This window comes from Bos mutus, chromosome X (assembly GCF_027580195.1).
Source record: "Bos mutus isolate GX-2022 chromosome X, NWIPB_WYAK_1.1, whole genome shotgun sequence".
Classification (NCBI taxonomy): Eukaryota; Metazoa; Chordata; class Mammalia; order Artiodactyla; family Bovidae; genus Bos; species Bos mutus.
Window position 1 is genome coordinate 62,827,909 of NC_091646.1, and position 14,420 is coordinate 62,842,328.

The 14,420-nt window shown below is 34.3% G+C and overlaps 1 protein-coding gene across 6 annotated transcripts in view; it reads left to right on the plus strand.

The window, feature by feature from the left end:
* BRWD3 (bromodomain and WD repeat domain containing 3) overlaps positions 1–14,420 on the plus strand; it is a 156,017-nt gene that overhangs the window by 3,782 nt on the left and 137,815 nt on the right. For 5 of the 6 annotated variants that reach the window (XM_070365389.1, XM_005908810.2, XM_070365388.1 and 2 more), the window contains 2 exons: positions 9,443–9,593; positions 11,268–11,366. In XM_070365389.1, the coding sequence (XP_070221490.1) occupies positions 9,443–9,593; positions 11,268–11,366 (250 nt within the window). Of the gene's footprint in view, positions 1–9,442; positions 9,594–11,267; positions 11,367–14,420 lie in introns of those variants that run through there. The other variant, XM_070365390.1, reaches the window with a different exon arrangement.

The window sequence follows — 14,420 nt, forward strand, 5'->3', positions numbered from 1 at the left end:
GGTATTTTTTAAAGTGCTGTTAGAACAATGGATTTAAACTGTTATCTTTGATTTAGCTACATATTTTTGATTGAAATTTAGGATAAAGTGTTATTAATTAGTGTAACCTTATATGTTAAATTATATTGCAGAATTTCAAACTTAAAATGTACTGGGATATTAAAAGGAAAGAATATAAGTGCATAATAAAGAGGCAAAGGAGTATAAACAAGGATATCAAAATACTGAAGTTGCATAGTCATGTATACTACTTACTTGAAACAAAAATCCTGCCTTTCTGTCCATATGTATATTTTTAATTGAATTGTAAAAAACTATACTGCTTAACTTAATTTATCCAGAAGAATATTAAGATAATATGTTGGATTACTTCAGCACTTATTACTACTGTTACTATTACATAGTCTAAAAATCCCTCTTTTTCTTTCTTAAATCTGATTTAGTGTTTTTACTTATAATTTGGAACACCAGGAAAGGTGCTTTTTTTGTTAAACCTACTTGCAGCCAAATATCAACATATTGGAATATAAAGTGCCTTTTAAAGAAGAGTCTTGGTGAATGTTTGTCAGTATATGTTGAACTGTAACATTTTTGATTATGACATTAGAAAATTCTAAACTAACTTTCAGAGTTTTGTAATAATACAGGGAGAGATTTGAAGTCAGAATGATTGTTTCTGAAGTTTGATCTGAGTATTTTTCTTTATTTCTTCTTGACTTATTTACAACATAATAGAATTAGATTTGCTTCTTCTTAAGGTAGATAATTTAAATAATTACAAATGTCCTTTCATTTGTGGTGACCCTGTTGAATTGTTCACTATTTTATTGCTTCCTCCTTGGAGCTTTACTGGGATGATCATTGGGAATGACAGAGCAGTGAGGATAGTTTTTGTTAATACACAAATTTTACATATTGGAAAGATGACTTGGGAACATTTTTAAAGACATACCTTAAGATTTTTGAATCATTTTGTGGGTACTTCTATCATAAGACTGAACCAGAGACATAATTATCTTTAGGTGTGATGTATATTTTTACATTTATTCAGCATTTTTCATCCATAGAATTGAAAGCACCCAATTAGTGCTTACATTAGGAGTGGCATAGATTGTATTGCCTTTGTTTTATATGGAAAAGACTTGAAGCAGTTTTATGCTATATTAAAAAAAGAAAACTTTATCAAGATTTTAATCTTCACTCGTATCTTTAAAAGTAATACATCTATGGTGATATATGCCATTATAAGAATTTACACCTGCATTTAACATACTTAAGTTTAAAAATGTTTTCACATTATTTCATTTGATCCTCACCAACTGCTTTTAAATACCACATTTGAATTACAGACATATGTGTATTTTTTTCTCCTCTTACCCAGCTCTTGTTCTCTAGTTACTAGTAATAGCTTAAATTGTCCAGTAGAACTGTAGAATGATCTTTGAGTGCTAGTAGCATGGTTATTGCATCTCTAAGTGTGGAAGCAATTTAAGCATGTGTGACTTATTAACTGTTATGTGAACACACAGCCATAGTTAGGAACAGAATGCATTGTGGGAAACCAAAAGGCTTGTGCTGCTTGACCCCCTTGTGGATATCATGCTAACTGATAGGTATGGCAGACAGCAATCAGTGTCTGGAAACTGATATTCTTCGGTACTGATTTGCTTGAGCCACATCAGTTTTAGCTATTCATCTGGATTGATCTTTGGCTTTTTCCCCCCACACTTGGGCTCTAGGAATACATTTTCAGTGATTAAAATCCCTTTGGAGATTTCTCATTAGTCCTAGGAAAACTGGTATCTCAGTACAAATGAGATGGTATTAAGGAAATGAAGAGAATAAGAATTTGTATTGGATGAATGTTTCTTATAAAATTTTGTCCCGAAAGAACCTTTGTGACATTTGACTATTTAGTTTGTGTGTTTTTGTTAAAGTTTTACTGATGTTGGTTATTGATTGATTAATAAATTTTTGTAAGGATTAAAATAGTAATTTAAAGTCAATTTAATGTATATGTCATATTTTACAGATGCCTTTAACATTTTTCAAATATAATTTTGTGGGTAGTAGAAAAGGCCATAATATTTAGTCATTACTTGCTGAGCCACCCTGGGCAAGTTACTTAACCTCTCAGAGAATCAATTTCTTCATTTATAAAATAAGAACCCCTACCTGTTTTGCAAGGTTATTATGTAGACCAAATGAGTTAAATATGAAAGAATGCAAATGAGTGCAAATAAGTTGGTTACTACATTTTACTATATTTTAAAAATAGAACAGAGAGTTTGAATGACCAGCATTAAAATCTGAAGAACTGTGACCCCAGAATTTATGTTTTCTTAGCTAGCTAATTATCACTACCCAATTTTCCTAGTAGTTTTTTTTTTATAAGGTAAGGGGCATATATAATAGTAATATTAAAAAAAGAGCATTTAGAAAGTGTCAGAATTGAGCCCAAAATGAGTGTTTTTGAAGTGCATCTGTGTTAAGTCAAACAAAGAATGATCATTATATCAAAAGATATTTAGTGTTATTTGCATTTTTATGAATTATAGAAAATAATTCAGTGTAATACTGGAACAGTATTCACTGATTTTTAAGAAGTGGGGAGCTGTTTTTCTCATGTCTTGTTGCACGGATCCTCAACCCTTCTGATTGATTTCTTCTTATCCTAATCTTATTTTCTACACATGATTGCTAATTTATTTCTTGTACTTTGTATTACCTTGTTGAAAGTGTTTTTCTTATGCCTTTTAGTACCTACCATGGCACTTTATAATTAGCTAGTTCTTATTTGTTCAATTTTCTTAACTTTTTAAAAAAGTGTTTCATGGTATATGCCTTTTTACATATGCTAATCTGCTAGCTAGTATGGAGTTCTTTTCATTGGATCTTTCTCTCCTGAGAAACTTCTAGAATGTGGGTGGGTCCTTAGTTCTTGTCTTGATATCATCTGACCTCAAGGTTATAGTACTTTTAGTACTTTCTTGAGGCAGTATAACCCAGAGAATACTTGAGCCCTAGGTGGATTGCTCTGCCTGTTTCATTTCTGAGGAAATCTTAAAACTAATAAAAAGATGCTATGAACAATGATTAATATTTTCAAAAGAAAGTGATAGGAAGTCTTAACACTGTAGCCCACCCTGTTAACCAGTATTATTACTACAACGGGAAGGCCTGTTTTCTTTCCTTTGCTGCCCAGTTTTTCATTTCTCCTTCAAATTCATTAAATATTAAAACAAATTTTTTGAAATTATAAAGGTATTCAATATTGTAGACATTTATATTTTATTGGAATGTATCAAGCAGAAAATAAACTATTAATTTTTAATGTTTTCTTTCATTCTTTTTTGTACAAGTATATGCATTTTTTTCCTTCAAAATCAGATGGTACTTTGGATAGGGTTTGATTTTTTTTTTTAACTTAATGTTGTGGAGGTACATCTTAAACCTTGAGGAGATATATGTACTAGGCACTATACAAAGTGTTTTCTTTTGCCTGGAATGCTTTTTCTTTGTCTCTCTTGTTAACTTTCACTTTGAATCCAGGTGTGAAATTGGACATGAACCCCTACCCCAGGGTGAATGAGGTACTGTACTTTATTCCTTTAGTTCTCTGTACCAAACCTCTGGGCACTTGTAGATTTGATTTGTTTCTATCTACTAGTTCTCCCAACTCGGATTATGGATTCTCTTGGGGCAGCAATTTAATCTTTCATTATATCCCTATACTTTAAACATCTGAATGAATGAACGCATAAGTGAATGGTTTTTTTTTGTTTTGTTTTGTTTTACAAATAATATTAAGTAGCTATCATTATTCCCTGTTTTACAGATGAGGGAGCTCAGAGTCAGAGAGGCTGAATAACTTTGCAGGTCACATAAGTAGGAGCCTGGGGATGCTGGAAAAATTCAAATCCAAGTCTTTTCTACTGTGTCACACTCCCAAAAGGAGTAACAGCTAGTCAGTTTTAGAACCTGAGTAATTCAGGCTCTTAGACTTCAGAGTATCATGCTTATCTTAAAGCCTTGCTGTATTTTTCAAAATCTGTTTCGTTTTCTGTACCTATATATCAAAAAGTCCTGTGATAAACTATGCATGTGCTTTTTCTCTTCCCCCTCCTCCACCAGAAAAAAGAACATTTTAAATCTCAGATAAAATGTTGCATTTTACTTCTTGAGCATATTTCTCAGTTTCATTCTTCATTTTTCCTGTGTAGTCATGATTTTAGTTAGAAAATAAAATACACAATTCTGTTTTCTTCGTATTTTAGTTACTTGTCTGATCCTATTATTTCAAAACGCCAAAGTAAAAATATTATCATGGCCATCAGAAAATTAGTATTTCAAATATAGCTCTTGGTGCAGGCCTGGCCCCCTGAGATTAGGGACCCTTTGTGTTTTATTCAGTGCCCAACTGGATTTCTTTTAACTAATTATGACTAGTAGGATCTCTCTGGTCTTCTCAGTAGTCATAATGATTCTGAAGTGTGGTAATTTCAGTTGTTAGATTTGCTCTTTAGGTCAGCTAGTCTTCCTGTTATGAAGGTTTATTTATAATCTAGGTTTCATTTAATTTCTTTCAGTTTATTTAGATTTATAGTTTTAATTTTTTGCAGTCTTTGTGTTAATTACCATTATTTTTCAGCTGCCTTAATGGGGCAGTAATAGAAATAACAGTGGGCAGAGAGACCCAGATTGCTATCCATTCATTGTGACATTGGACATCACTTCTCTGAATCTGTTTTTCCTACTCAGATGTGGAATTAATTATATATAAGGATCCTTCCAGTTCAAAAGTTTTATAATTTAACTCCTTGGAGTTTTTTTTACAAAATAATGCAGAAGTTTGTATTATACTCTTGAACTGTGTTTTTAGAGAATGGTTTTGTTCTTCCAATCCGAAAGCACTTGTTCTGTTACTTGTTGGTCATTATATTCCAGAAAGAGAAACTTGGTTAAATAATTGAAATTAGAATGCTTTGAGTTTTAGTCAAAAAATGGCTTTTAATAAGGCATTAATTTCATAGAATATTTTAATACATATTTTTGATATTATATTTTATTATATATTGCATTATATTCACCTGTAATTCTAATACAGAATTTTTTTAAAAACTTAGAAATATAATTACTGAGTGTAGATAAGAGTTCTTATGTTTAAAAAGATCACCTTTAAGAAATTCCAGCTTTAATCAAAGAAAATGCATTGAAGTAAACGTTTATACCACTTAAAAGTCCTGAAGTTTGATTTAGAAGAAACTTATTGCAAGAACTGTGCTGATAAAGTCTGGAAGCCTGCTAATTTTATTTAAAGGAGAAGAGCATGTTCAAACTCAAAAATATTGTTATTGCCATTGTGTTGATAGAATCTATGTTCCTCTAGTACTGTTTTATAATCAAATTTTTATTGATTTTAGAGGAATGAATTTTTGAATGGGACTGCCTAGAAGTTGGGAGAAGGCAATGGCACCCCACTCCAGTACTCTTGCCTGGAAAATCCCATGGACAGAGGAGCCTGGTAGGCTGCAGTCCATGGGGTCGCTAGGAGTCAGACACGACTGAGCGACTTCACTTTCATTTTTCACTTTCACACATTGGAGAAGGAAATGGCAACCCACTCCAGTGTTCTTGCCTGGAGAATCCCAGGGACGGGGAAGCCTGGTGGGCTGCCGTCTCTGGGGTCGCACAGAGTCGGACACGACTGAAGCGACTTAGCAGCAGCAGCAGCAGCCTAGAAGTTGAGTAATGTTTCTGTTGTATAGGGTGAAAAGCAAACTTGTGAAAAAATTTAATAGTTTATAATGCAGATTTTCAAGGGGGAGAATTTAAGAGTAGATGAGCCTTGTTTTAGTTGCTCAATTAATGATTCTGTGTTTTAAAATTACTGAGGAAATGATAAAAAGTTTATATGATTGTTGGTGCAAATGGTAAAGAATCCACCTGCCAATGCAGGAGACACAAAAGAGGCGTAGGTTCAATCCCTGGGTTGGGACGATCCCCTGGAGGAGAAAATGGCAACTCATTCCAGTATTCTTGTCTGGAAAATTCCATGGACAGAGGAGCCTCGGTAGCTACAGTCCACAGGGTCACAAAGAGTCAGACAGAAATGAGCGTGCACGTGCACACCTGTGTGTGCACGCACATACACGTACACACACACACCTGAAAATCAAACATCATTTTTTTAAAAATTTGTTTTCATTATTTATTTGGGTGTACACAGACATCCGTCTTAGTTGCGGCAGGCAGGATCTTTGATCTTTGTTGCTGCATGTGGGATCTTTAGTTATTGCATTCAAACTCTTAGTTGTGGCATGTGAGAACTAGTTCTCTGACCAACGGTCAAACCTGGAGTCTTAGCCACTGGACCATCAGGGAAGTCCCTAAACATCATTGTTTTTATAAAATGAAGTAGCCAGGGGGCCTAAGATTTCAGTTTAAGACATAATTGTTGGAATATTCAACTTTAAGTAGTAAGGGTTTTTTGAAGTAAGATTATATTTATTTATTTTTTTCCTTTTCTTGCTGCTTGATTCTTAATAAAATTTATATAATCATAAAAAAGACATAAATCTGACAGGTTTCTATAAGACAGTAATTCTAAAAATTCATATCAGAGAACTCCTATTTTCTGGGTATATATTACTGTATATTACAAGTTCCAGGGTAGTTAGCTTTTTGTAACTCTTGAGATGGTAATGAAATGAGAAAAAGAAAATGCCCCTGAAGACATCAACTACCATCATGTGTAAAGCCTTCTTATAATATTTACTTGGTGGAAAATGTTAACAGAAGCCCAGTTTACACAAGACAGTTTTTTTGGGAAAAAGGCACAGACTATTATAGATGTTAATATGCTGTATTTTAAGGCTTTTTTATTTGTGATGTATATATTTTGGGGAGTACTAATTATATTTATGTGTAGGCCTATTTAGGAATGCCCTCTTGTGGAGAGGATGAATTACAAACTAGGATTCTAGGATATCAGTGTCTCTGAAAAGGGAAAGTTGCTCAGTTGTGTCCGACTCTTTGTGACCCCATGGACTATACAGTCCATGGAATTCTCCAGGCCAGTATACTGGAGTGGGTAGCCTTTCTCTTCTCCAGGGGATCTTCCCAACCCAGAGACTGAACCCAGGTCTCCAACCCAGGTCTTATGCATTGCAGGTGGATTCTTAAAGGAAGTCTATCAGTGTCTCTAGGTAACAACAACAACAACAAAAAATGGCTTTTAAATTGAATCATCACCTGCTTTGACTTCAATATTGCATGTATTATTTTAGTTCTATGTAGTTAATTGCTTAGAAACACAACTAGAGTTGTGTGAAATAACTGAAAGAATTTGCTTGATCCTTTGTCCCAATCCAGATGCAAATGAAAGGTAATCAGATTAACTTGCCATTCTTCCTGACCATCATGACAGTTGCGCAGGCCCCAGTGATTTGGGTAGATCAAAATTGGTTTGTGGGGGCTCCTCTGATGGTCCAGTGGTTAATACTTCCACTGAAGGAGGCATGGGTTCTATCCCAGGTCTGGAACTAAAATCCCACATGTCATGTCATGTGGGAAAAAAAAAAAAAGGTTTTTGAGGGGGTTTGTAAAAGATAATTGGCAATAAGTAATTTTAAAAAGTCATAGTGGATCACTTATCCTCAGATCCTACGTACATGTTGGATTGTAGTTCTTCAACCTGTGTTTCCTAAGAAAACAATCTGATAGGAGAAACATTTTTCCTCTGTGAATTCTTCTGATATTGCTTATAAGTAGACTTTGGTTTTTATTTATTCATTGATTCAATGAACCAATATTTATCAAGAACAGACAAAATCTCTTCTGCTGGTGATCATTAAGGTTGAGTTACAAAATTATCTTTTGTACTATATTGTTCTTGATTTGGTGGTAATATATTGATGTGTGTTCTATGTGATGGCAGGTACACGCACACATAGGTGTTGCTCTCTCTATAGCACTTATAAAGATTGGCATTGTAACTATATAACTAGATAGATTTTAGGACCTTTTATCAAGATGAGAATGTAGATGTTCTTTTTGTCTAAGGATTTTTAATATTCTAGTTTACTCTGTTTACTGTTTTAATAATTAGGTATTGATGAAACACATCAGTAACTTTAACACTAGCTTAGATAAAAAATGGAAACCACTTTTGTTGTTTTATTGTCTCATTCCTGTCTGCATTTGTTAACCATCTTCAAAAACTGTGTTTTAAAAATGAGTTGTTACATTGAATTTTGAGTATATAGCTTAGTTGTTTAAAACATGGTATATAAAATTATCATTAATTTTATACTCTTTTGAAAACCAATTAGCTTTTTTAGGGAAAGAGTGCTGCTTTAATTAAGCAAATATGTACTGTTGATCCTAAAGGGGCTTAAGTGGGAGTTTTATGGATGTACTACCTTTGTTTGCATTATCATTTATATAGAATCTAGATTCTCTGATTCTTGATTAGTTTATCACTGCTGATCAAGTACTAGTAGAATTAAGCCATCCTCTTTGTACTTCTTTAGGTTTTAGACATGCTCATTTTTGCTGTTTTGTAACACTTATTTGTATAAGATTAACAGCTAAGCAAATGATTTAATCAAAACATGTAAAAGTAAGTTAAACTGCCTTGTCATTTACATGTTCAGTTCAGTTCAGTGGCTCAGTCGTGTCCAACTCTTTGCGACCCCATGAATCGCAGCACACCAGGCCTCCCTGTCCATCACCAACTCCCGGAGTTCACTCAGACTCATGTCCATCCAGTCAGTAATGCCATCCAGCCATCTCATCCTCTGTCATCCCCTTCTGCTCCTGCCCCCAATCCCTCCTAGCATCAGAGTCTTTTCCAATGAGTCAACTCTTCGCATGAGGTGGCCAAAGTACTGGAGTTTCAGCTTTAGCATCATTCCTTCCAAAGAAATCCCAGGGCTGAGCTTCTTCAGAATGGACTGGTTGGATCTCCTTGCAGTCCAAGGGACTCTCAAGAGTCTTCTCCAACACCACAGTTCAAAAGCATCAATTCTTTGGTGCTCAGCTTTCTTCACAGTCCAACTCTCACATCCATACACGACCACAGGGAAAACCAAAGTCTTGACTAGATGGACCTTTATTGGCAAAGTAATGTCTCTGCTTTTGAATATGCTATCTAGGTTGGTCATAACTTTCCTTCCAAGGAGTAAGCGTCTTTTAATTTTATGGCTGCAATCACCATCTGCAGTGATTTTGGAGCCCAAAATTAATTTACATGTTAATATTTGTTTAAATGGTCCTTAATTCTTTGTAGCTGTTTCCTAAATTTTGTTGAAGTGTTAAATATTGTAAATGTTATTTTCCTTGTTGTGTACTTTAAAATTGTACTTTGTTCTATGTTGGAGCAGTTTGGTAATGTTTTTAAACCAAATTTGTTTTCCTGTATTTTATTTATGCTTTTTAGGTGGCAGCCAATGCACACATTCCTCCAGACTACCTCCTTAAAATTTGTGAGCGGATTGGTCCCTTACTAGATAAGGAGATCCCTCAGAGTGTTCCTGGGGTACAGACATTACTCGGTGTTGGTCGGCAGTCTCTGTTAAGGGATGCCAAAGGTAAGATTTTTACAGTTTTTAGAGAAAGGAATATTTTTATGTGAATGAAATGTTCCTAGGCTTTTCTAAATACTAATTTTATTCTAGTGTTTCTTATCTTGCCAGTCTTGTTTTTATTTTCCTAGTGTACAAGTAAATTTCTAGAGGCCTAAATGGAGCCCTTTTCTATAAAACAGTGAATACTGTAGAGGTAAAGAATATAAAATCTCTTTGTAATCCTGTGGAATAGAGATCTCAAAAGATCACTGCTTTGATTAGTACAGTATAAATATGTAAAATATTCTTTCATTACATTTTGATGTTCTTAATCTTTGACTCTTGATATTCTAATCACAAGGGGTATTTCATAACAAGTAAATTTATTATCTGTCAAGATGTTTATATTTAAAGATGTTTAAACAAAAGTATCAATCCTTCATTTTTCAGTAACAATTTCTCTACTCCACTCTTTTTCATTCTTTTACAGATTTTCCCCAAAGTTGTTTTTTTAATTTATTAATTGATTTATGGCTGCACTGGGTCTTTGTTGCTGTGTGCAGGCTTTTTCTAGTTGTGGTGAACAGGGGCTCCTCTCTAGTTCTGGTGCTTGGGCTTCTTATTACAGTGGCTTCTCTTGTTGCGGAGCACAGGCTCTAGGCTCTAGGACTTAAGTAGCTGTGGCATGTGAGCTCATGTGAGTAGTTGTGGTACACAGGCTTAGTTGCCCTATGGCATGTGGAATCTTCCTGGACCAGGGATTGAATCTGTGTCCCCTGTATTGGCAGATGGATTCTTAACCACTGGACTACCAGGGAAGTCTTCCCCAAAGTTTTACGTGGAACCCCAGTATGTAAATTATACAGATAGAATTTTCTGAACATAAAAATGTGTAATTAGGTGTTAAGGATGCCTTAATGAATTAAATACTTCAGGTCTATCCAGCAACCAATTTATTTCTGTTTTGCTTTTTTAGCAAATGTTTTTAAAAATCCTAATTCACAAAGATAAAGAAATGGTTGCATAAATGATACCAGTTTTTTATTATCTCATTTTATAATTTAAGGAAATTCTTCAATTCAGTAGCTTGACATCTTTCGGGAGATTAGTAGAATACTTTTGTTTCAAAGTTGAATTATTAGGAATATTTCATATTTGCTTGAATTTTGACATAAACATTAAAGACAAAAACACAACTATTTTTACTCAGTTTTCACCTGATACGTAGTGTTGTTACCTGTTACAGTACTGGCAGTCACTCTATAACATGAGCATACACAAAGTATAAATTTCTGAACTTTACCTGGCATACTTGTGCTGTATTCATTTCCTTGCTTATACAGTTTTATATGAGTAGACATGTGTAAGCCTAAAGATCCAGAAGGGGACCAATATAAACTTAAAACCTTATTAATCCATGACATATTTACATAAGACTCAAATATATGTATAATAAGAGCTTTGATTCTAGATCAGCACAGAAAATAAAATATCCTGATGATAACATGAAGGCATTGGTGTTTACCTTTCATAATATAGATTATAGCATGTTTAAACATATATATGTTATTTTCTTATTGTGGTTTTAATAGTTATAAATGTATTTCAACAAATGAAATTGAAAATAGACATTTGCCTCTGAAGTACAGTTTAAAAAATATTCTACGCCTTGACTAACTTTTGAATCTTTTTGTATAGACTGTAAGAGTACACTATGGAATGGCTCTGCTTTTGCAGCTCTACATAGAGGCAGACCTCCAGAACTACCTGTAAATTATGTGAAACCTCCAAATGTGGGTGAGTAATGTCCATGTGAGGTATAAACACATTCTTGATTTGTTCCTTCTTGAACTCATTATAAAGCCAAAAATACGTACCAGAATTAAATTTGAAATGTAAATGCTTACATTTTGAGGTGTTTCATGGTTGGTCCAGATTTTTTTTAAAGCATTTTTACTTAAAGCAAATATAATCATAGTTTTGTAAAAGGTGACTTTTTTTAATTCATTTTCTTTCTTCCCCTCCTCCCCTCCCCTCCCCACATCCTCCTCCCTTCTTTTTTCCCTCCTCTGCCCTCTCCTTCCCCTCCCTAAGACCCCTCCTTTTTTGCTCCTCTCCCCTTCCCCTCCCTATCCCCCTTCCTCCTCTCCCCTCTCTGCCTCCCCCATCCTCCCCTCCCCCTTCCACTTCTCTCCTCTCCTGTCTTTTTCTTTCTTAGCAGAAGCATTTCCTTTTTTATATACTTCAGGTGTTTTTAGCCATATGGAAGTGTATTTACATATTTCTGTGCCAAGCTCAAAGATTTTACAGGGAACTATGTAAAGACAGATTTTAGAAGGAAATAAAAATACATTTTTCTTATATCTGCTTGCCAAACTTATAATGATGTAATAAGTTTTATCTTTATTAAAAGAAAGAAATATCACCCTTCCCATATGTAGTTTACTGAAATTCATATGTCCTTTACATATTATCCTGGGTCATCTCTGGCCAAAACATCATAAAGAAATGCTAGTAGTGGTTCCTGAGAAGATCTAGCTAACAAAACCATTTATAAAGACTGTATAGAACCAAGCAGATAGATGAGTAACTGCCACTCTGTTTTCCTGTTTTCTCACTCTTCTGAAAAATTAAATTACTTTATTTAGTGCCTAGTGCCTAGAGAATATGCCTTAAATTCAAATTGAAAAATAAGAATACATAATTAGCTTGTAGAACTTATTTACCCAAAAAGGTTAAATAAATTTAGACTAGAAATAATTATTAAAATATTTAGATGAAGTCATTGATAAAAGATTCATAAGCATTATTAAGATAATTTTGGATTCTTTTATCTGTATTGCCAACAGTACTCTTTGATAGCCTGGATTTTACCAGAAAAAGTAGACTACTGCTGTTAAGTCGCTTCAGTCGTGTTCGACTCTATGCGACCCCATAGACGGCAGCCCACCAGGCTCCCCCGTCCCTGGGATTCTCCTGGCAAGAACACTGGAGTGGGTTGCCATTTCCTTCTCCAATGCATGAAAGTGAAAAGTGAAAGTGAAGTCGCTCAGTCGTGTCCGACTCTTAGCGACCCCATGGACTGCAGCCAACCCGGCTCCTCAGTCCATGGGATTTTCCAGGCAAGAATACTGGAGTGGTTGCCATTGCTAGGTTCGGTCTAATTTAACATGGTGTTTTTAACACTTTTTTTCATTTTCCGGAGTAGTTTGTTCACCATCCAGAATTTTTCTGGTGTTCACTTTTCCCTTAAGCTTTATTGATAATTGATTGAATAAATTGAGATAGCTTTTATTATTCATGTATTAATTTATGTTCAGATGATATAATAGTTTTAGCTACACTATCAGTATTGTTTATATGCTTTATGCTTCCTTCAGTGGTCACATGTGAAGCCCTGAAGAACAGTCTTTAGAGTATTAGGTTTTCAATATTTCTTTATTCTTTTAAAAAATTCTAATACTGCACATATGCATTTGAACTTTTATTGGTTTTTTACACAGGGAGAATGATTTCTACTGTCAAATTACTTAGATAATTTGATTTAATCACTTTGTTAATCATAATGTTAATTGCTTAGGAATTTTAGTGTCCCTGTCATTGATGCTTTCACATTCTTAAATCTGCCATGTTATTTGGGGAGGAGCTATTAGAATAGAGATAATTCAAATATGATATATTTTCATGTAGTATGTACTAGTCAAGATACTTAAATTCAACATATTTAGAATTCAGAACCTGATAAAAACTCAAGGGAGTTGACTAGGAAAGTAAATAAGATGAATAGAAGATCTTTTAAAATTTGTCCTTTGAAATAGTTTTCTCATGGTGGGGTATAGTTTTCCAAAACAGTTAGTTTTATAGTTCCCCTATGTAAATAAAGCTTAATCATGAAAGTAAGTCTTAAAGGTTTTATAAGAATCTTAGTACTAGAAAGATCTTTTATTAATATTATTTCTTATCTTGGTCAAGTAAATGTGAAAAACACTGAGTTTAAAAAAATATGGGAAAAAATGACTACATGTAGGACTGCTCATATACTAAAATGCATTGTGAATCATCTTTGGGAAAACATTATCTAAGTAGTTTGACAGTAGAAATCATTTTCCCTGTAACATTCTGAAAGTTTCCTGGTAACAAATTTGGGAAACTGGGTTGTAAACCCCTATTTACAGAAGAAAAATCCATAGCCCAGAGAAGTATGTGGCTGGCATACATTACACTGCTTATGTGGCTGGCATACATTACACTGCTTGTCTTTCGTTTATTTCTGAACCATTTCATGGGGCGTTCCCTGACAGTCCAGTGGTCAGGACTTTGTGCTGTCACTGCCAAGGTCCTGGTTCAATCCCAGCCCGAAAAACAAACCAGAACCAACAGATGTTACCAATACTTTGTAACAGCACTCAGAAGATTGAGAATTAGCCACATTACTTTTTTTTTTTTTTAAGTCAAGTACATTACGGTGTATGTACGATTCACATAAAAAGTTCTCCCCTTTTTTTCTTTTGGTCCCTGCCATGAGGCTTGTGGAATCTTAGTTCCACAACCGGGGATTGAACCTGGCTGGCAGTGAAAGCTGAGTCCTAAGCACTGGACCACCAGGGAATTCCCAAGTTCTGCCTTTTTAAATGTGCAGTTCAATGAGTTTTGACAAATGTATACATTTATATAACCACCACTAGCACAATACAAATATGGAACATTTGTATCACTCCTTAAATTTCTTTCCTGCCTCCTTAGAGTCAGTCCCCTATTCCTCAATCCCTAGAAACCACTAATCTCTATCACTGTACTTTTGCCTTATTTAGAATGTTATCTTAATGCAGTTATACAGTATGTAGCCTTTTG